Below are 22,617 nucleotides of genomic sequence, written 5' to 3'. Positions count from 1 at the left end.
TCTCTGTTTTAAAGGATCGTCCCTTTCGCCTGAGGTTGTGCCCTCTGGTTCTAATTTTCCCTATTAGTGGAAATATCCTCTCCACATCCACTCTATCCAGGCCTCGCACTATCCTGCAAGTTTCAATAAGATCCCCCCTTATCCTTCTAAACTCCAACCAGTACAGACCCAGAGTCCACAACCGTTCCTCATACGACAAGCTCTTCATTCCAGGGATCATTCTTGTGAACTTCTTCTGGATCCTTTCCAAGGCCAGCACATCCTTCCTTAGATACGGAGCCCAAAACTGCCCACAATACTCCAAATGGGGTCTGACCAGAGCCTTATACAGCCTCAGAAGTACATCCCTGCTCTTGTATTCTAGCCCTCTCGACATGAATGCTAACATTGCATTTGCCTTCCTAACTGCCGAGTGAACCTGCACGTTAATCTTAAGGGAATCTTGAACAAGGACTCCCAAGTCCTTTTGTGTTTCTGATTTCCTAAGCATTTCCACATTGAGAAAATAGTCTATGCTTCCATTTCTCCTTCCAAAGTACATAACCTCACATTTTTCCACATTGTATTCCATCTGCCTGTCTTTGCCTGCTCTCCTAACCTGTCCAAGTCCTTCTGCAGCCCCCCCCCCCGCTTCCTCAATACTACCTGTTCCTCAACATAGCTTTGTATCATCTGCAAACTTAGTAACAGTGCCTTCAGTTCCTTCCTCCAAATCGTTTATATATATTGTGAAAAGTTGTGGTCCCAGCACTGACCCCTGAGGCACACTAGTCACTGGCTGCCATCCTGCAAAAGACCTTTTACCCCCACACTCTGCCTTCTGCCAGTCAACCAATCCTCTATCCATGCCAGGATCTTACCCTTAACACTATGGGCACTTAACTTATTTTACAGTCTCCAACGCAGCACTTTGTCAAAGGCCTTCTGGAAATCTAAATAAATCACGTCCACTGGTTCTCCTTTATCTAACTTCTTTGTTACCTCCTCAAAGAACTCTAACAGATGTGTCAGACATGCTGTCCCCTTGACAAAGCTGTGCTGACTCAGTCCTATTTTATCATGCACCTCCAAGTATTCCGTGATCTCATCTTTAATAATGGACTCTAAAATCTTGCCAATGACTGAAGTCAGGCTAAGCAGCAGATAATTTCCCGTCTGCTGCCTCCCTCCCTTCTTAAACAGCAGTGTTACATTAGCTACCTTCCAATCCTCTAGTACCCTCCCTGTCTCCAGTGATTCCTGAAAGATCACCACCAATGCCTCCACAATTTTCTCAGCAATCTCTTTTAGAACCCTGGGGTGTAGTCCATCCGGTCCATGTGATTTATCCACCTTCAGACCTTTCAGTTTCCCCAGAATCTTCTCCTTCGTAATGGCCACTACACTCACCTGCGCCCCCTGACTCTCCTGGAGCTCTGGCATCCCACTGGTGTCTTCCACCGTGAAGACTGATGCAAAGTAACTATTCAGTTCCTCTGCCATTGCTTTGTTTCCTATTATTACTTCTTCAGCCTCATGTTCCAGTGGTCCAATGACTATTTTTGTCTCTCTCTTACCTTTCATATTTTGAAAGAAACTCTTCCCATCTTCTTTTATATTACTAGCTAGCTTACACTCATATTTCATCTTCTCCCTCCTTATTGCTTTTTTAGTTATCCTCTGCTTGCTTTTAAAGGCTTCCAAATCCTCCGGCTTCCCACTAATCCTTGCCAGCTTCTACAATCCCTCCAAATAGCAAGTACCTCATTCTAGGTAGCAAGCTGGTATAGCTCTGCTCTACCTTCTCTCAGGTCTTCACATCTTTCCCAATGTGGTGAACTGAACTATTTGAAACACAGAGTCCTACACTGGTGCATTTCGAACAGAATTCAAATAAGTGCAGAATGAACACCCCAGATATAAAGTTTAATGCCTTAAATGTGATTGAGATGGCCAAGTGGTCTGTACAATTACTGGAGGCACTCAACAGATTAGACAGCATCTGTGAACAAAACAATTTCTATCATGTGTCCAAATACGAAAGACTTGCATTTCACCCTGCCCTTCTACGGCCACCAGATATTCCAGAAGCACTTTACAGCCAATTAAACACTTTCTACAGTAACCATTGTAATGTAGGAAATACAGCAGCCAATTTGTACATAGCAAGCTCCCACAATCACAGTGTTATAAAAAGCAGATAGCCTGTTGTGTTGATCGAGAGATAAATATTGGCCACAACCACTGGGGTAACTCTTGGTCTTCAACAAAATAGGACCTTTTACATCCATTCAAGTGGGAAGACAGAGCCTCAGATTAAGGTCTCATCTGATATGCTGCATCTCTGGCAGTGCTGTACTGCATTGGGGTGTCAGCCTTGATTATTATACTCAAGTCCTGGAGCAGAACCTGAACTCATAACTTTGACTCAAGAGACCAGAGCAGTGGTGGGCAACCTGCAGCCCGTAGGCCACATGCAGCCCACCGGGGTTCAGAGTGCTACCCACAAGGCATTTTGTTAGGATACAGATCAGAAACTCCAAGCTATAATATGAAGTTAGAGTGCACCCTAACTATGTGTTATTTTGGCATTAATAAGAGAATATGATGTTTCACTCCAGATGCGATTCTACTACAAATTGGGAAAGTTTTATCAAACAAACTTCATTTAACATCATAGCTTAACTATAACAAATTAATTAGTTTTAATGCTTAAAAATGACGAGATACATAACATACATCTTATATATCTTAAACGCGCAGTATCATTGCACTGATGGAGTAGCCACATCCCACTGGCTTCTATCCGAGCAATTTATTTCCTACCAGTAAAGTGATAGGCACGAAAAGGGCACTTGAAATGAGGTACATGCTGACTGCACACAATATTGACTGAAAGAGCCATGCACTCCCTGCATCCAATTAAGCGCAAATATTTATTTTGTTTTACCACTTGGAGTTGATGACAGTTCTATTAATATATGAATGATTAAGCATTTTCTATAACTTATGAAATATTTGGCCTGTATTAAATGTATTCAATCTTATTCAAGGGTCATAGTTAGTGAATATGCCAGATTTCAATCTTGCAGCCCACTGAAATGAAAGCGGGCCACTCATGTGCCCCATTTAGTAATCTAGGTTGCCATTCACTGGGCCAGAGAGCTACTTCTCTCCTGAACATGGTGCACACCAAGAGCCAGAATGTCAGATCTGATCCATAATGAAAGTTAAGAATGACACCCCTGTTCGAGTTCAAGGAAAAGTATGATGTTGAAAATAGTGCCTTAAAAATGTTCTATTACTACTGTTCTCCATCCTGTATATTTACATTTAATTGTATGCACTATACATTACCTAAGGAAAAATGGTCTATACAAATTACAATTTAATCAGAGTAATTTGCACTTTATTCTGTAAATCATGCCGAAAATTCCTAGTTACAGCTATTTTTAATGTTTTAAATATGAAGGTAGTTATTACTTTTCTGTAATTTCAATTTGTAACTAATTGACTAAATATGGGTGCGAGGGGAAAGAGTTACGGATAAGGAGTATGCAATCCCTGAACATAAGTTCCGAGAAACATCAGTTCAGTAAGTCGAGCACAATACATTTTCTTCGTCCTTAAAGGAAAAAGAGAAAAAAATGTTTCTTACCGGTTGTATTACGTTTTGTGGAGGTCTCTGTTCCGGTGCTCGTCCTTCTTCCCTAGCTTTGACCGATTGTAAAATTGCAAATATGTTCTTGGAAAAATTCTGAGGGATGGAAAAAATACAATCAGCACTGGAAATTTTAAGATAAAAGCAAATTTCTACAGATTCTGGAATCTGAAACAAAAACAGAAAATGCTGGAAAATCTCAGCAGGACCGACAGCATCTGTGGAGAGAGAACAGAGCTAACACTTCAAGTCTCATTGTCTCTTCGCCAGAAGAGTGATTGAAGCAGAGATGGTTACGGTTCTGCATAATTAAGAATTAATTTGAACTTCATTATCTTTCAGCTACATATTGCCATCTTTTGTGCAAAAGTAAGAAATGCCAGAATTTGGCCAGGCACCAATTCTCAGATACTTCTTCCTATCTCCCCAAGACCATGACCCTACCACTCAAGATCAATTTATTTCCAGGACTGCCATCTAATCCAAAGATCTTCCCTGCACAGTTTCCTACCTCAGTCCCCTAACACCACACAACCCACTTCTCCCTCTCTCCCAAAATCCACAAACATAACTGTCCTGATAGACCCATCATTTCAGCCTGTTCCATCCTCACTGATCTTATTTATTCCTCTATTTTGTTCTCCCATTGTTCAGTCTCTTTCGACTTACATCCATGACTTTTCTACATCATTCCAATAATTTCCGGTTTCCCAGCCATAACCACCTCTTCTTCAATATGAATGTCAAATCTCTCTACCTCTCCATCCCTCCACCAGGACTGTCTGAGGGCTCCTCATTTCCTCCTTGATCAAAGGCCCAGAGTCTTCACTAGGCTGAACTGGTTCCTTTAACTTATCTTGCTTCCTCCAAACAAAAGGTGTTGTGATGGCACTTGCATTATGCATTTCTTTTTGTGGGGTATGTGGAACATTCCTGATCAATGACTAAATCAGTGCCACTTGCTGCTCAGAACTGAAAAAAATAAATCAATTTTGCTTCCAATCCCCAGTCATCTCCAACACTTCCTTTCCTCAACTTTTCTGTCATTCTGTCTATTTCTGGGGATAGACTGTCCACTAATATTCATTATAAGCACAATGACTCCCATAGCTATCTGGACTGCATTTCCTTGTTCCATCAGCTTTGCATCTGTTCTGATGATGCTACTTTCCACAATGGTACTACTGGCATATCTTTATTTTCTCTCAAATAAAGATTCCTCCCACATCTTCCTTTCCGCTAAAGAGTTCTCAACCGCATTCAACCCGTTTCATGCACTTGGGCTCTCACCCCTTTCCCTCCCTCCCCGAGCTTTGATAGATCCTCCTTGTCCTCGCTTTCCACCCCACAAAACTCCGCGTTCAAAGGATTATGCCAATCTCCCCTCCCCTATCAGCAGTCTGATGGGATTCTTTCTTCCACAACACCCTGGTCCACTCCTCCTTTGCTCTACGTCCCCTTCCAAAAGGCATAAACATTTCTACCTCCCTCAATTCTGAAGAAGCATTCAACTTGAAATGTCAACTGTTTCTCTATCCATGAATGCTGCTAGACCCAAGGTTTTAATGCCAGAATTTAAATGTTCCTGCCTTAGACAGGCTTTTAACTTAAACAATTAATCAAAAACACAAAATTAGCTTGTTACTGCTGCTGGGTAAATAAATGCATTAACAGTAGGAAATTGCACAGGAGTTATGGCATTTATAATCATCATAGTTATCCTTTATGGAAAGATACTGCTGATCAAAAGTGAATTCAAGGAGGTTAGTGGCAGTAAAGGAACTCGCTACAGCTGCTACTGTGAGGATAATGGTAGACTAAATGAAATAGGTTGGATACAACAGTCCAAACTCATTATATCAATGCTTATCTAGCTTAAGTCAGAGAGAAGAACATCAATCTATACACCAGTACTTCAGGGATTTTCAAGGTCACAGAGAAAATTTAACTGGTTACACCATTTAAACATAACAGTCAAGTTGTGTTTAGCTTGTAAAAAGTCAAGGGTTTTAGTCAGTTTGAATTTTACTCACCATAAGCACAAGAACCGTGCTGTTTTTAAAAAAACTAGACAAGTGTGGAAACAAAGACCGACATTATATTCTTAAAGGAACCTCTCAGCAGCTACATGACAGAAACGTTTGCTGATCAATTTATATAGTACAACTAATCATTTGCAGCCATATTGCTAAGACTCATGTTGTTTTATGTAGCCAAGCACTGGATTATGTTTAATACATGGTTTCAGAGCAGTGGAATTACTGATGTCAACATTATGCGATTATGGATCACAATGGCCCACAACCAATCACTATTTTCTTTCGTACATCAATAATGTGGTAGCATCAAAATTAATTTGAATGTAATGAGAGAATTTGACTGGGAAAATGCATAATCTAAGCCTTCACACAAAACCCACAATTATCCTTGCTCAACAATCCAATTCAAATTCAAGGTAAATGTATCATTTACGTTCCACAGAAATTTGAAAATACTTAAGTGTTTCATAATTGTAATTGGTACACTTAATATACAACTTCATCTCAACCTAGCAAATCAGTGAAACCACAGAGGTAGTGCAAATCTTGATCTGGGAAGTGATCTGGATAAGGTTTCATGGGGGGAAATTATCACACTTAACATGGTCTAGGATTCAGAAAACTGAAGACTAAGAGCTATGTAGTTTTCAGCAGCTAACAAAGAGACATTGGGAATAATGCAGGGAAATTAGTTGAACACTACTTCAAAAGGTGACAAGTTGAATACTTATAAAGACATAATGCAGAACATGAGGATAAATAAATATATTTAGGATCAGTAACACAGACAAAATAAACCTGAACCTAAATAGATTCACAAATTAAACTAGAAGCAGAAAACACAGAGCAGTCACAACTTCAATTGGGAATAAAGGTGAGACACACTTGGATAGATATATGAACATATAAAAACATATTAAAATGACAGGAATAAAAACAAAAATGCAAAAAAAAGTAAAACAAATCAGTGAAACATTCTCAGTATTTTAACAGCAAGAGGACAGCAAAGTCTAAAAGCTGCCAATGGAGCTGGAACCGAGGACAAATTAATACAGTTAATAACCAAGGACACAATTTGAGCATTTTTTTCTCCTGCCCAATATGAAAGGTTACTTCTATGAATGAGCTGGTGGTTCATGAACTGAAATGCGTGTTTACATATAAAATAATTCTGGGAGTGATGAATAAACCATTAACCTACTGAAAGCAATACAGAGTGCCTGCATCTCCTGGACTCTTGGCTGATGGACAAGCAGTGAAAATTTGATAATTGGCATTACTTGGAATACAGGCCTGCAAGGAAGGGATAACACATAACTCAGATAGTGAGTATTCCAGTGAAGCAGACATTACTGAAAGCTTGATACAAGACTCTCCTCCTTCCTTCAAAACCAATATAGAACAATTAAGGAGGTGTTTTACAATTAAATGTGGAGATAAATCTTTGCAATTCAAAGGCTGGTTGGACAGGTTTTCCTTAATATTAGAACTCTCAGCATTGGATCAACTTTCCTCCTCAGAGGGTTCAAGTTCCCAAACAATTAGCTCTTTCTCACAGCCAGGTGAAGTGGCCAACAGTTAGAGAACATACCAAGTGTCATAAGACATGGGAGCAGAAGTCAATGAAAATCATGACTGATCTGATCTAATCATTAACTCCTCTTTTCCATCTAATCCCAATAACCCTTGATTCCCTTACTGCTTAAAAATCTGTCCATCTCAGCCTTGAACATACTTAATGACCCAGCCTCTGCAGTAAAGAATTCCACAGATTCACTACCCTCAGAAAACATTTCTCCTCATCTGTCTTAAATGGACCTAGACTTTCCAACAAGGGTAAACAACCCTTCAACATTTACCCTGTCAAGCACCCTGAGAATCCTATATATCACAATAAGATCACCTCTCATTCTTCTAAACTCCAATGAGTACAAGCCCAACCTATTTAACCTCTCCTCATAAGAAAATCCCTCTAAAATGCCTTACCTGGTCTGGACTACATGTGACTCCAGAGCTACACAGCAATGTGGTTAACTCTCAACTGCCCTCCAAGGTTAGGAGGGATAACCTCCTAATAGGGATAGGCACTAAATGCTGGCCAGCCAGCGATGCCGATGTCCCACAAATGAATAAATATAGCTACTGTTTGGGTGCCTATAAACTCTCCTACCAATGTGTTCTTCCACTCTTTCTCATCTCCACCTATATGGATTCTACATCTTCCAATCCAAGATCATTTCTTCCATCATACTTATTCCATCTCGTGCTAACAAAGCCACCCAACCACCCTTTCCTTCCTATCTATCCTTACAAAAAGTAACATACCCCTGAATATTTAATTCCTAATTTGATCTCTTGTAACCATATCTCTGTAATGGCTATAAAATCGTACCTATTAACCTCAATGTGTGTCATTAATTCATTTATTTTGTGCCGAATACTATGTACATTTAAGTAAAGAGCCATTAATTTTGCTTTACCATTTTTTTCCCTTTTTGACATTATTTGCTGCTTTTTTATGTCTCTTCCTGTCACACTCTGGGTATCATTACAAAATAGCTGACTTTCAATTATGCTATATCCTTTTGCTTTGAAAGTCTATACATCTCCTCTTTAGAACAATTGCCCACTGTCCAAAGCTGCACTCAGTGCTGGACACTGTGTGTCTGAATTTCTGTGTTCTGAGCAAAGAGACTAGCTGAGCCCAGGTACAGCTGAGACCAGTTCAGATCAGTTTCCTTAATTAACTCTTTCAGCTACTACCAGTTGATCACTTCTCGACCCCGTTCTTAGGCCCCTGGCGGCGAGTCACAAGTTAAACAATACTTGCATTTAAATGTTAAACACAAATACAAACTAGATTACATTTTTAGAAAGATGTTTAAAATTTCCCTCTACCTACCAAACTTTCACACATTGTCCTAAGCCGTACTCCCCATAAAGAAATTGCAATAAGTATCTGGTACGATTTGGAACAAACAGTTCAAACAAAATAAAATGATTATTTCTTTTAAGTATTCACAAGTGATATGTCCTCCTTAGACAATGACCACCCAAGGAGGTAACAATTTTAGTATAAATTAGATGGAAATAGTAAACTGGCTATAAGTTCTAAAAACAAATCTCCTGAGAAGAATGACATCCATCTCAGAAGATTGAAAGAGAGAGAGAGAGAGAGAGAGAGAGATGAAGGAGGAGATATATGAAGCGAAGGTGATCATTACGAAGCAGGCAAATACGAGGGAAGTCCCAGTGGATAGATAGAGACTTCATGATGTATGTTTGCAAACAAGGCAACAAAGCAAATTCCAACACCTCTGCAATTGTGAATAAAATAATGGAATCCATTATTAGGAGCCTACTTCAGGTTTACCCGCACAATGATGACCTAATAAATCACGATCAATATGGAAAGACAATAGTCAGACAACATCTGCCTTTTCTAAATTTGAGCAAGTGGCATCTTATTAGACTCCACCATAGAATCATAGATGATACAGCACAAGAGGCCAGTGTGACAATCGGGTTTGTGTTGACTCTTTAGTAGAGCAATCCAATTGAGTCAACTAGCCCGTTCATTTTTAACAGTCCTCTAAATGGTTCCCTCAAAAATATATGCCCAACTCTCTTAAATAGCCCTACTATAGTCCTGTTACAATTACATAAAACCTTGCTAGCGCCTTAACTGAAGTACTTACCCAAGGAAGGATATACTTGCCTTAGAAAGAATGCATTAAAGGCTCAGACTGATCTACGGGAGGAGAGATCGTGGAGACTGGACCAAGTGTTGTGATTACGTAACTTGTGCATGAGTGATATTAACCTGTGGTTTCATTGGCTGACAAAACATATACTGAACTGTTTTGTACATTTTAAGGGCAAGAAAAGACAATGACTAAAGATGGCTGCCATTAGGCACCTGACTTTTGGTACAGCCAGTTACCAGTTCCTGGAAAGTTCCAACGTGGAACAAATTTCAAACATGCCACGGCATACTTCTCTGGAATTTCACACTGAAGAATATCAAGAACCACTTCAAAGTAATTTATTAAAATGTATGGGACATAGCATCTGCATTTCCATAAAACTACCCCTCTAACAGAAAATAAGCCTGCTAGAACTATAGTTATATGGAGAGATGTCTTCCTATTTCATCAGGATGCACAATGACTCATTCAGGGTGTTATGGTTAGGACATTATAGAGTCAAATCCCCTTGCCGTGAAACAAAAACTGTTGATTAAGACATCCGATAAACAAACCGCCTTTTGAAATCGTTATAGGGAGTGGGGTTACACAACTGAAGTGACCATTTTAAAATCTCTAACAAGCTACTAAAGACAAGTGAGTAGTCTGGAAAAGCTGCTCTCTCCCAAGACAAGACCCAATTACAGTTTAAAAATTCAATACATAAATGAATTTTCCATAGAAAGGAACTTCAGATGTGAAACGAAGTGACATCTGGAAGAGGTGTATTAAGGATTTAAAAGAAATCATCTCCAGCAATTGCAGTTAGGAACAATACAATTGCAGGATTCTAAACAAACTTGGAAAAATCTCTGCTGCAGCCACAGTGAGGCAGACAAGGACTCAGTATACTCTCAATTTCTTTATCTTTCAGCACTGAACCTCAATTTATCTAAGAAAGTAATTACCTATAGTATACCTTGTAAATTTTGCATGCTAGCGTGCATGAGAATATGGGCCGTGAATGTTTGAGAAGTGTGGGTTTACCCTTTTAAGTATTTTATCTTTACCTGGGTGGATGTTAAACTAAAGAAAACAAATCCCTGTTTGTTTTAAACTTTAAGAAAGCCTGCAGGACTTGCTTCTCTGCCACCAGTACAAATGGTTAAACATAGACATTCAGAAAATTCCTTCATCCTTCCAAACTGACAAAATAAACTGTTACAGACAGATTTTGAGTGGTAGCCCAGGAGAGATATATTTTGTCCCTCCTCATTTGGCCGTAACACAATAAACTCCAGAATTCAAATGAATGAGAGGAAATTCAGAAGAATTAAAGGTAATATAATTGAAATATATAAAATTCTGAAGTGGTATGAAAAGGCTGATATTTCCCAAGTTGGGAAGGCTAGGACTAGTGAGTCGCAGTCTCAAAATTAGGAACCAACTATTTAGGATTAAGAAACTTTCTCCTTTTGAAGGGCTACAAATCTGTGAAACTGAGAGCACTTTGGATGTCCAATCATGGAATGTATTCAAGTCAGAGATCTACAGATTTTGGGATACTAAGGAAATCAAGAGATATAGAAATAGTGCAGGAAGGAAGGGTCACAGATGATAGATGATCAGCCAAATTTTTATTGATTAGTACAGCAGGCTTGAAGGGATGAATGTCCTATTTCTGCTCCTATATCTTACGTTTTTTTTCACTGAATCTGCTCTTCAGGAAATATCAGATCACAACTTATTGTAACAAAGTCAACAAAACAATAGCTTATCGAAACTTCAAAAAGGAATCTAGCTAATTTCTGGATGAAATTCTATGGATCAAAATGGTAGGGATTCATGGTAAAATTTGGTAATAAATATGAAATTGGATAAAGTTTAGCAAACATCAGATTGATATCGAATTGCAAGTATGGAATGGGATTCTTGAGGAATGGGTGTGGGGATTGCTGTTTCGAATTGACAGTAATAGTTTTGAATAAACATTGAATACAAATTGGTGAAACCTAGGCATCAAAAACTAAGATGGAGGGCAATAGCAGATTAAATTTAATTCAAAGCACAAATGTTGCCTATAAGAGGGCAGAATATGACTGGCATCAAAATAATTAACAGCGCAAATGAAAATTATCAGGGTCCAGTATTAAAAGCTGAAAATGCTGGAAACACTCTGGTCAGGCAGCACCTGTGGAGAAGTGAGGAAAGGTAATAAACCTGAAACGGTAAGGATTTTTCTCTCCACAGATACTGCCTAGCATGCTGAGTATTTCCAACATTTTCTGTTTTTATTTCAGCTTACCACTATCAGGTTTTCTAACTTTAATACACGACAGTCTAATTACAATAGAGTAGCAAACAAAGAATGTATAATGCAGAGCTATGTCGCACTATGATCCACAGTTCCACTGCATTGTTTTACTTCCCCTGACATTAATCGCCCCTCCTGTCCTCAATATATTCTTGCTCTGACTGGTTCCACACACAAGTTAACAGCTAACTCGTGCTGGTAATTTTCAAAATCGACAACCTGAGCAAGTGGTGTAGAAGGTATCCCGCCTTATGATTGTCTCAGCATCCAACGAAAAGCATGTCACCCAAAGCCTGGATTGTCATTTATCCATTTGCCTGTTCGTCCAAATGATTTCAACAAATTCTAAAAACTATACCAGGTAAAAGAGGTTCAGGCGAAAGGAAAAATCTGGCTTATTAATTCTTATTCATAGAAAAGAGTTTTCAACATATTTTGCAGAAACAATGGCCGTGATTCTCCCAAAAATGCTGAATTGGCGGGAAAACTGTTCTAAATCCCGACTGTTTTGTCAGTTCAGTTTCTCACCTGAATCTCCACACTTTGTGCACTGCAGAGGTCCCAGTCATGAACCTCATTAAAAACCCAGAGGGCCAGGGCCTATTCGCGCCGGAGTTTGACAGTTCCGGAATTCTGCGCATGCGCAGTAATCCCGATCTGTCAAGACTCCCCGTTTGCTGGCCAGCCCGGGACCCCCGCAGTGCTGCCCCTCCAGCCTACCCATGGCCTGATCGCAGCCCCCACAACAATTCCTGGGCCAGCCCTGCCACCCCCCGCCCCCCCCCCCAGCACTCCAATGTACAGCTCCCACACCCCCCCAACCAGGAGGGAAGCAGGCTCCCCACCCACCCAACCCCCAGCTCCACCCTCCATCCCAGACCGATCCTGTCTGCAGAGTGGCAGCAGGACCCCCCACCCCTACCAATCGCTCCTGGCCCTGCCCACAATATGCCCCACCCCTTTGACACTGCCCAACGGGCAGTGCCGTGCTCCCTGGGCACAGGCACTTTGCCCCTTTGGCAGTGATAGGGAGCACAGGCTGACACTGCCAGGGTGCCCATGTCCAGGGGACACAATTCCCCCCACCGCCCGACCCCTTGGGGTGCCCCGATTGCACCCCCCCCCCCCCCCCTTCATTCCAGCGGGGTCTCCCGCTAGTTCCCCGAACGTGGGGAGCTAGCCTGAACCTTGCTGGAATAAAGTACTCCTGGCAGGGTGGGAGATTCAATCAGGACCTGAAAGTTCCCGATGATGGACTGATAAACATATTTAAAATACATTTTTAAAAGATTCAAATTACTTACCTGCCTTCCCACCGGTTTCCAGCGTGGTCTGACCGGCGACTATTCGTCGGCTCTGGGAGATGCACATGCGTTCCCAGCGATGCGCAAATCCCGGTCGGTACAAGGCCGGCAACACGCATCTCTCACCACAACCCCGCCAGAAAGGTTGGGGGTCGCGATGGGAGAACCGCAGCCAATTTCTCAGAGCAAAATATTTTCCTTATTAGTATGCTACTCTTTCTCACTTTGTTTATCCATTTCATTGGAACAAAGGTTCCATGGTAAAGCTTCAGAGACAGACTACACTGGAATAACTTGGAACACCATGAGCTTTCCTTAGTAATAGTTCCAAAATAATCTTTAATTACCCTGCTGTGAGAGCTTGCCCTATGTTTCCAACACTATTTCTTTTTCATAAAGATAGGTTCTTTGTTTCTTTTCCCCTGTTCCTTCCCATATCTTCCCACTGATATGGCCATTTTCATTAATTGTATTCTTTTCATTTCAACATGATCTTTGTATATCATTTACTGCTTTCTAGTTTTTAATTATATTTTGTTGAAGAATTTTCCAATTTGTACAGAAAAATGCAACAAACTCCCAAAGATTGTTACAGTACAGCAGGATCATTTTCAAACAAATTATAAGTAAGAAGAAAAAGAAAAAAAATTACCAACACAGTTGGTTCAAATTATTCATTGTATCTAGCATCTCCCAGCATACAAGTAACATAAGGATATATCGAAGGAAGGGGGATATTAGGATAACAGGATACAGCCATAATTGACTCAGGAGAGCACAACCAAGTTCACTGGATAATGGCGACAGAGCCACAGAGCTTTGGGGAAACCTTGCAGAAGTAAACTAGGCAGTGTGGAGCCTAGAACTTTATGATAAGCCTCCCAAACTTTACGGAATGTATCCAAATTTAGCTCGAGGTAAACAAATCAGGAAAACCATTGGTATATATTGAAGGAGACTTATCATTAATCCACGAGCAAAGGATATTCTTCCATGCTGGAAATGTTAGGATATTGTACAGCCTTTTCCCATTCGCATTACTGATCTTTTTGTCTGGGAAACCCAGTATTAGATCCAAGAGATCAAACTCTAAAGCCGTAACAAAAATCCTCAAGCTCTTGAAGAATATTAAACAAATAGGCCTTAATCTTGACACAGGACCAAAAACAATGCAGGTAATTCCCCCACGTCCACCGCGCACTTCTGGCACAACGAAGATATGGCAGGGTCAAACCTATGTTGCAAGCTTGAAATAATATGCGGATGGTGCAATATCTTAAGCTGAGTTTCTTTTGTTCTATTATTAACTAAATTTTATTGGCTCATTCCCAAATATCACCTCATGTCTCTTCAATATTTACTGCAAGTTATCTCTCCCAAGACTGCAGCATGTCCAATGTATTATCTATCACCAGATCTAGAGCATAGAGTGTCATCAAATTTACTAAATGCCTGGGCTCCAGATAGCAGGATATTTTCCCACTGAGGATATCTCAGCATCAAAAGTGCTGTCTTATTAAGGACAAAGTTCCTAAGTTGCAAATAGCTTTAAAAAAAGGTGTTTCAGAATATCAAACTGTCGACCCAACTGCTCAAAAGATAACATGATGGGAGTGCCACCAGACATGTCCTCACGTTTACAGGGATCGCCCTCCCTCCAAATATCAAAACTGTGGTCCATAGGACCGAGCAGGAAATCCAGAAGATCCTAAATTGGAAAAGGGGCGGAAGTTGAATTAGATCTCTCCTCCAACTCATGGACCATCCTCCATGCCTTTAGAGTGTTAATAACAATACGATTATTACATTTGTCTAACGCCACTTTAGGATCCCGAAGAAATACAAGTGACTGCAAGGAGTGCAAAGACTGATCAGCTTCAACATCAAGCCTTATAGAGGTGGGGTCTCCCCCAGACCATTCATGTATAAATTTGAGGTGGGAAGCTAACTGGTACACCTTAATATTTAGCATCCCTAGCCCTCCTTTAGAATCACGCAACAGTAACTTAGCTAATTTTAAACAAGGCTTCTTTTTATCCCGAACAAAATAACCCATAAATTTATTTAATGATCTTAGTGGATAACAGGATAGGTAACATTTGCAAATGATAAAGTAGCCCAGGCAACATAGTTTTTAAAAAAATCATGGCTATTCTACCCAACCAGGAAATCTGTAAAGTGATTAACGTGCTCTGCTCTGTTCAAGACCGCAAGAAATTACAAAGGGTTGTGAATGAAGCACAGTCCATCACTCAAACCAGCCTCCCATCCATTGACACTGTCTACACTTCCCGCTGCCTCGGAAAAGCAGCTGGCATAGTCAAGGACCCCACAGACCCCAGACGTACTCTCTTCCACCTTCTGTCGGGAAAAAGATATAAAAGTCTGAGATCACGTACCAACTGACTCAAAAACAGCTTCTTCCCTACTGTCAGATGTTTGAATGGACCTACCTCGCATTAAGTTGATCTTTCTCTACACCCTAGCTATGACTGCAACACTATTCTGCACTCTCTCCTTTCCTTCCTTATGTATGGTATTCTTTGTCTGTATAGCACGCAAGAAACAATATTTTTCACTGTATACTAATAAATGTGACAATAACAAATGAAATAAAGAGCAGTACAATGGTTAGCACTGCAGCCTCACAGCGCCAGGGACCCAGGTTCGAATTCAGCCTTGGGTGACTGTCTTGTGTCTTGTCGATCATGGCTGCATTGGTTTCTTCATGGTGCTCCAATTTCCTCCCACAGTCCAAAGATGTACCGGTTAAGTGGATTAGCCATGTTAAATTACCTTGTAGTGTCCAAAGTATTGTAGGTTAGGTGGATTAGCCATGGTTAAAAATGCACAAGGGATATGGCTGGGGTGGGGTGGTTGGGCCTGCGTAAGGTGCTCCTTCGGAGAGTCCGTGCAGGCTCAATGGGCCGAATGGTCTCCTTCTGCACTGTAGGGATTCTGTGATTCTGATTCTTCCTTTTAACAAGGTGACAAATTCCCTGCACATTCCTGGAGCAAATCTTTATAGTAGTTACTGGCATTGCTTATTCAACCACAAAAAATACAGGATATTAGCACTTGTAAAATGCCGATAAAACGGCCATGGATTTTCGTCCACAGTTGGGTGTGCACCCAGGACAACTTACCCCATCCCTTGCCATAGTGGAGGTACCGACAATACAATGCAACATCTCTTCCCAGGATATATAGTCTGTATCATATTAGGAGTTAAGCAAGGATTCTATAATCCTAAAACTGCTCATTTTAATGATAATTGTAAAAGGATATCTGGTGAAAAACTCCATCACTATATATACCAGAAAGGAGAGAGAATGGATAAAAAATCTCACAGCTGGAATGCCATACAATCTATGCAACACACCCCTTATGAGCAAGTAGTACATTATGAGATGCACTCCATTAAGGATAAATGAATGCTCCTGGGTACATCAGGATAACAAGCAAAAATTCACAGTCATGTACACTCGTAGATTGCCCCCATCAATCCCAACCCCCTTGATCTGACCCCATCAAATATTCTACACTACTCTCTCCCTCATTTGTTTATCCATTTTCACATTAAAAGTTTTAATGCTATTTGCCTCAACAATGCTTTATCTCAAATTCTCTATTGGATTTAATGTTGACTCTTATATTTATCACTCTAGGTTTTTTGATTTCCCACACGTGGATAATGATCACAATTACTGAGATTAGCTTTGAACTCCTCAAATATCAATTAATTGAATTTAAACTCTACCAGCTGTCATAGTGGGATGTGAAGACGTGTCCTCAGGGCATTAAAATAAAAGCAAAATACTGTGGATGCTGGAGATCTGAAATTAAAACAAAGTGCTGGAAAAGCTCAGCCAAGCCTGCCAGCATCTGAACTAGCTCCAAAGAGTCATGTTGGACAAGGAATGTTAACTCTGTCTCTCTCTTCACAGATGCTGCAGGGCCTGCTGAGTTTTACCAGCACTTTCTGCTTTTATCCCCAGAGCATTAACCTGGGCCTCTGGATTGCAAGTGCAGTGACTTTACCACTACCACTTGCAATTCCAATTCTCTGGAAACAAGGCCTTATTAACTGCTGTTACTACTTTTAGGTTGCAACCTGGAATGTTCACTCTTTTTTCTCCTTTTTGGATGCTGAAGCAGTGCTGTGCATCTGTTTTTATTTTAGATTTCCAGCATTTGCTATTTACTTTCTAGCTCCATTTTATTTATGTAGCTGCAGTAGATCAAAGAAAGTCACAGCGGTGCCAATTCTCCGGCATTCCCAAAGCCACTGGGACCTATGTCTGCACACTGACAGATGTTACATTTCCCACCGCACTGCGGCCAAAGCCTAAGACCACTATCCCAATTCTGACAAAACACAAGTTCACCCTTCTGAAAGCCAAGACTCCGCACAATGCTACCAAATTCCTGAACCTCCCACGTTGCTTCTAACTCCTAATATCCATCTCACAGCTACATTCATCCTAATTGCTGCGAAAGCAAAAGGCAGGTCCTGCTCAAGTACTCCCAAGTTCTCAAACCCTTACCCAAGTTTGGTCAACATAACTCACAATATCTATTCTAAGAAACAATGCATCCTTTAACTCGGTGAGCAAAGCCAGGGAAACTTGCTAAAATAGGAACATTTTGTATAGAGCATGTACTTCAGTAAGCAAGAAACTATATATGTGCACCCACATAAATAATATATTACATGCAGCCTTTCAGCTTCAGTATCATGGAACTATGATGACAATTAAAATTAGATGACATTTTGCTAATATTTGACCAGTATAGTAAAAACGTCAACCAAAGTGGAGAATCATCACACCAAGTCGAAACCTCAAGAGTAAGTCTAACATGATTGCATCAGGGGCTTCGAGTAACAAAGCAGAGCAAATGCAAAAAAAAATGTATGTACAAGAACAAATTCACAATAGGAGATATTGTGGGTTAGCAAGAGATAACAAATGAGGAACACATGCCGTCCTAAAACATCCAATTACCCACAAAAACATAAGGAAATGTTTATTTTACTTACTGAAGAATATTTCAACAAAAAGTCATTTTTCTCAGTCCGTGATTTTGAACCTACTACTTTTTGTTCTCTAACACCATTGAGCTACATTTCCATCAAAAATAAATGACAAGGCAGTACCCGATTTCAGTCACAGGGTGGTGCTATGCAACACCAAGGGACACTTCAAATCCAAACTTGCTTGGCATTTGCCTGAAGATACCAAAGAGCAAACAACTCGCCAGCTAGTTCTACCAAACCGCACTAGCTCAAAGATTTCAGACGAGGCAACTGGAAGAGGGAAGAAATCATCTCACCTTTCAACAGATCACCCACAGCCCTGCACACAAGTGAAGATATGTACAATATTGAAACATCGTCATTTTCCACAACAATCCTCCTGAAATCAGCGGTAATAAAAATGTCACTAAAACGCCCGACATAACTCCACGGAAGGATGTTAGGGCTTGCAGGTTTACTAGAATGTTACCAAGGATGAAAACTTCAGTTACGTGGAGAGATGGAGAAAGTAGCATTGTTCACCTTGCAGCAGCGAAGATTGAGAGAATTAGCAGAAGTTGTAAAAATACTTGACAGTTTCTCCTTATTTATCCTATCTAAACTATTTCCAGTGGACTTAAGAACCAGGACCAATAAGGAAGTTGCGCAATGAGTTACAATGATTTGGAACGCACTGTCCGAGATGGCGGTGAAAGCACATTCAATAACAAACATCAGGAGAAAATTAGCTAAATTCTTGAAAAGAAATTAATTTGCAAGGTTATGCAGAAAGAACAGAAGAGTGATTGCACAAATTGATTTTAACTCTTTTGAAATCAAAGAGCAAAGGGATCGTTTTATTTATGTTTTGTGTTCATGTGGTCAAAAACATGTCAGATTTTGATCTTCATAAATACAGCAGAGTGTGGAAAATTCCAAGCTCTATGAACGGCCACAACTCAGGCTGAATAGGTCCTTTGTGCTTTATGTTTCTCTGAAAAAGGAGATATGAAAGCCAAATTGCTTAAACAACTGAGCAATATGTAATTTATGTTTATTGCTGGAAAATATTAGCAAAAAACTGAATTCAGACAGAGTAATGTATTAATCCCTAACATTATCTCACAGGAAACAAAGACATTACACTATCTGTAAACTGGACAACACTAGCAAGCAATCAGCTATGCCCATTTCAACATACCACAGAGGTGTGCTACAGAGATATTTCCAAGCTGTAGATTATGACATAAAACAGATAGTTCATTTTCTAAAACATATTAGTTAGTGTGCAGGTACTGTCAGTAATTAGGAAAGCAAACAGAATGTAATCGCTTGTAAGGGGAATTGAATGCAAGAGTTAAGGAGGTTGTGCTTCAGTTATACTGCACATTAGTGACATTACATCTGAAGCACTGTGTGCAGTAGTGGTCTCCTTATTTAAGAAAGGCTGTAAACACACTGGAAACAGTTCAGTAGTGGTATGATAGTTAGGGGGCTGCCTAGGGGGATACTGGTGGGTTGCCTTATGGGGAAAGGCTGGACAGGTTAGGCTTGCATCCATTATAAAAGGGTCAGAGATAATTTGATTGAAACAAAATCTTGAGGGGACTTGACAAGGTGGAGGGGGTATTTCTTTTTGGGGGAGAATTTAGGATAAATAGTAGAGCTAAATGTCAATTCCCAGCAGAACAAAAATGGGAAAGCATTTACCCCCATTTTTTATTAAATTATGGATTGAGCAGCCCATGATTCCAGTGATGGCGTACTATTTAGTTACTTGGCAAGGCCAGCAGTGACATCTGGAAAATATCAGTAAAGCAATAGGACAACAAAAGTATAAATCCAACAAAACAAAGAGGAGAATAAGCATTTGCAATGACTTCTGCGCTTCCTCTCCAAGGTCTTTTTATGCATTTGAGCAACCAGCAGCTGCTATTTACATTTTCCAACGGGATCAACACAAGACCAGGAAAAAATCATTTTTCAACTTTCTAACCTATCAATCAAATCATATATTATTTAAAGTACATCTAAATTTGTTCAAGTGGGGGGGAGGCTGGAAGCTTGAGGGATTGTAACCCAAACAGGAGAACTGGAAAGAAAAATAAGTTAGTGCTGATATTGCAACTGCGGTACCTATTATATAGATAATTCCGTTTCTGAAGCATGCAATTCCAAAGTTTCACTTAAAGTATCAATGCCTGTAGGTGGCACTATATCAAACCATACAATTGCTCCACTTTATAATAAGGGAGTAAAATCCTTTGATTGCACAAAATGATTTTAACTCTTTTGAAATCAAACAGCAAGGGGGATGATTTTATTTATGTTTTGTGTTCATGTGGTCAAAAACATGTCAGATTTTGAACCTCATTGGTACAGCAAAGAATGGAAAGTTCCAAGTGTTTTTTTAAATTGTATCCTTGGGGTCTCACTCCGAAGCATTCCTGAACCACTATTCTGTCTAACGTGATCATTCAGTCCTACGCATAGGTGTGTATTGTTCCACGAGCTACTGTTCCACACACTTACTTTTCTATTCAACTCATTTTGCATTTCCCAAGCTGTCTTCTCAGACTCAACTGCTTCAGCTAGTCTGATACGGTCAGCAAACTTGACCAAATTTGACAGTTCCCAGTAAGAATTTTTTTTGAGACCAAGAAAATCACTCAAATTTCAGAAATCTTGGTTACTTCAATATGAAGTGCATGTGCACACTACTACACCTAACTCTCTCTGGATTTAAGTCGTGTTCAGTGTATTACTCACATTAATCAGGGAAACCCACACAGATTAGAGTTAAGTAAGCAGAGATTTTTGTGAACATTTTTCTGAAGCAGCATAAACAATCAAGGAAACGTGGGAATAATTGCATTTCAGTGCAACATTGTCTTTCCAGGAAACATTTGTATAACAGAATTCTCAAAATAGGTCAACAACTGGATAAAAATGTCACCACTTTTCAGGAAATCAACTAATTACCTTCACTGAATTCTAATAGTCATGAACACCGAGGGGGTGAGGAGTAATTCGGTAAAGACTGCATCCTTTGTCTCCATTTCTTTCCTAGCAGCACTCTCAACTGTAAACTTACCTCACCACTGATCAGCAGCAAATAAAGCCTTGAAGAATATGAGAAAATCAATACTTTCAGACTAAAACGTGCAAACAGCTGTCACCCTACCTACTTTTCCAATTTATTTCCATAACAATTAATAAAGTCCTATTAATCTTTGCAAATAGACTTGATAAAATTGGTATCCAGCTGTTGCAAAGGGGCAGTCCTTTTGACTATTTTCTGCTTTTATAAGCCTATCTGTTGAGATTTCACAAAAACTAATACAATTAAGAATTTTTTGAAAGTATGAATTATTCACATTATACAAAATTATTCTGCATATTGTGCAATTTACTACAATGAGAATACAATTAAAGTATGTGAAGTCAAAAACTTGGAATTTGTCAAGACATTCCTCTAAACTAAATAGAAAAATTTGGAACAAGACTCATCCTGTACCACCATTCAACATCAATAAGATAGCAAATGCCTCTGGAAACTCAAATTACATTAACTGAAAAAGCCATCACCCAATAACTAGAGTTACTGCCTCAAAACATGAGAAACACGGCGGCACAGTAGCTAGCACCGCTGCCTCACAGCACCAGGGATACAGGTTTGATTCCCAGCACGGGTCATTGCCTGTGCACTTTCTCTACGTGTCTGCATGGGTTTCCTCCGACAGTCCAAAAGACATGCTGGTCAGATGCACTGGCCATGTTAAAATCTCCCTTAGCATAACCCGTACAGGCACAAGAATGTGGTGACTAGGGGATTTTCACAGTAACTTCATTGCATTGTTAATGTAAGCCTACTCGTGACACTAATAAATAAACTTCAAATACATTGTTAGAATTGACCAACGACTTAAATTATGGCAACTACTCTTTATAGCCTCCAAGAACACTAAACAGCAGCCTGTAAAATTCTTAAGCATTTTCACCATTGCAGAGGGTGAGATCTATAAACCTAGACTCACATTTTTTTCTGTCAATTAGATAGAAGTTATTATCTCTCAGGCCTTATGCACAACCAGTATTTACTTGCCTCAAAAATATTAAGCTAACTTCATAGACCCCCTCTAATTTCCTTGTCCAATCTGGGGTATATGCTACATCGGTCAAGTACTATGAGCATTTAATTTTTGACTTCAAGCATATAACCACGGTTTGTGTTATAAATTCCTATCAGTGATGTCACAAAATCAATCCACATACTCTACAACATTTATAGTAAACAACATTTTTAAATTTCAAGGTGGCAGCTTGCAATCACCTTCTCAAGAGTAGTGATAAAACAATGTTGTGTGAAAGAATACATTTTTAAAAATGAATATCTTGCCTTTAAATATTCCTACTTAAATAATCAGCCATGGAGTAGTAACTATCATTCCCGCCTGAGTCAATATGTTGTGGATTCAAGTTCCTCACCAGAGCTTGAGCAACTCTGCACCATTGGAAGTGCATCCTATGGATGAGATGTTAAACCAAGGCTTCATCGACCTCAGACATGGACATTAAATATCCAATGGTAATAATTCAGAGGACCAAAGGAGTTAT

At 39.8% G+C, this 22,617-nt stretch overlaps 1 protein-coding gene across 1 annotated transcript in view; it reads right to left on the bottom strand.

Annotated features, from left to right (window-relative positions):
• The window catches only part of cdc73 (cell division cycle 73, Paf1/RNA polymerase II complex component, homolog (S. cerevisiae)), a 333,544-nt gene that overhangs the window by 265,786 nt on the left and 45,141 nt on the right, over nt 1-22,617 (bottom strand). The window contains exon 8 of the mRNA XM_078218135.1: nt 3,638-3,736. Coding sequence (XP_078074261.1) covers nt 3,638-3,736 — 99 coding nt within the window. The remainder of the gene's footprint in view (nt 1-3,637; nt 3,737-22,617) is intronic.

This window comes from Mustelus asterias, chromosome 8 (genome assembly GCF_964213995.1).
Source record: "Mustelus asterias chromosome 8, sMusAst1.hap1.1, whole genome shotgun sequence".
Taxonomy (NCBI): Eukaryota; Metazoa; Chordata; class Chondrichthyes; order Carcharhiniformes; family Triakidae; genus Mustelus; species Mustelus asterias.
This window is presented reverse-complemented; position numbering and strand designations above follow the sequence as displayed.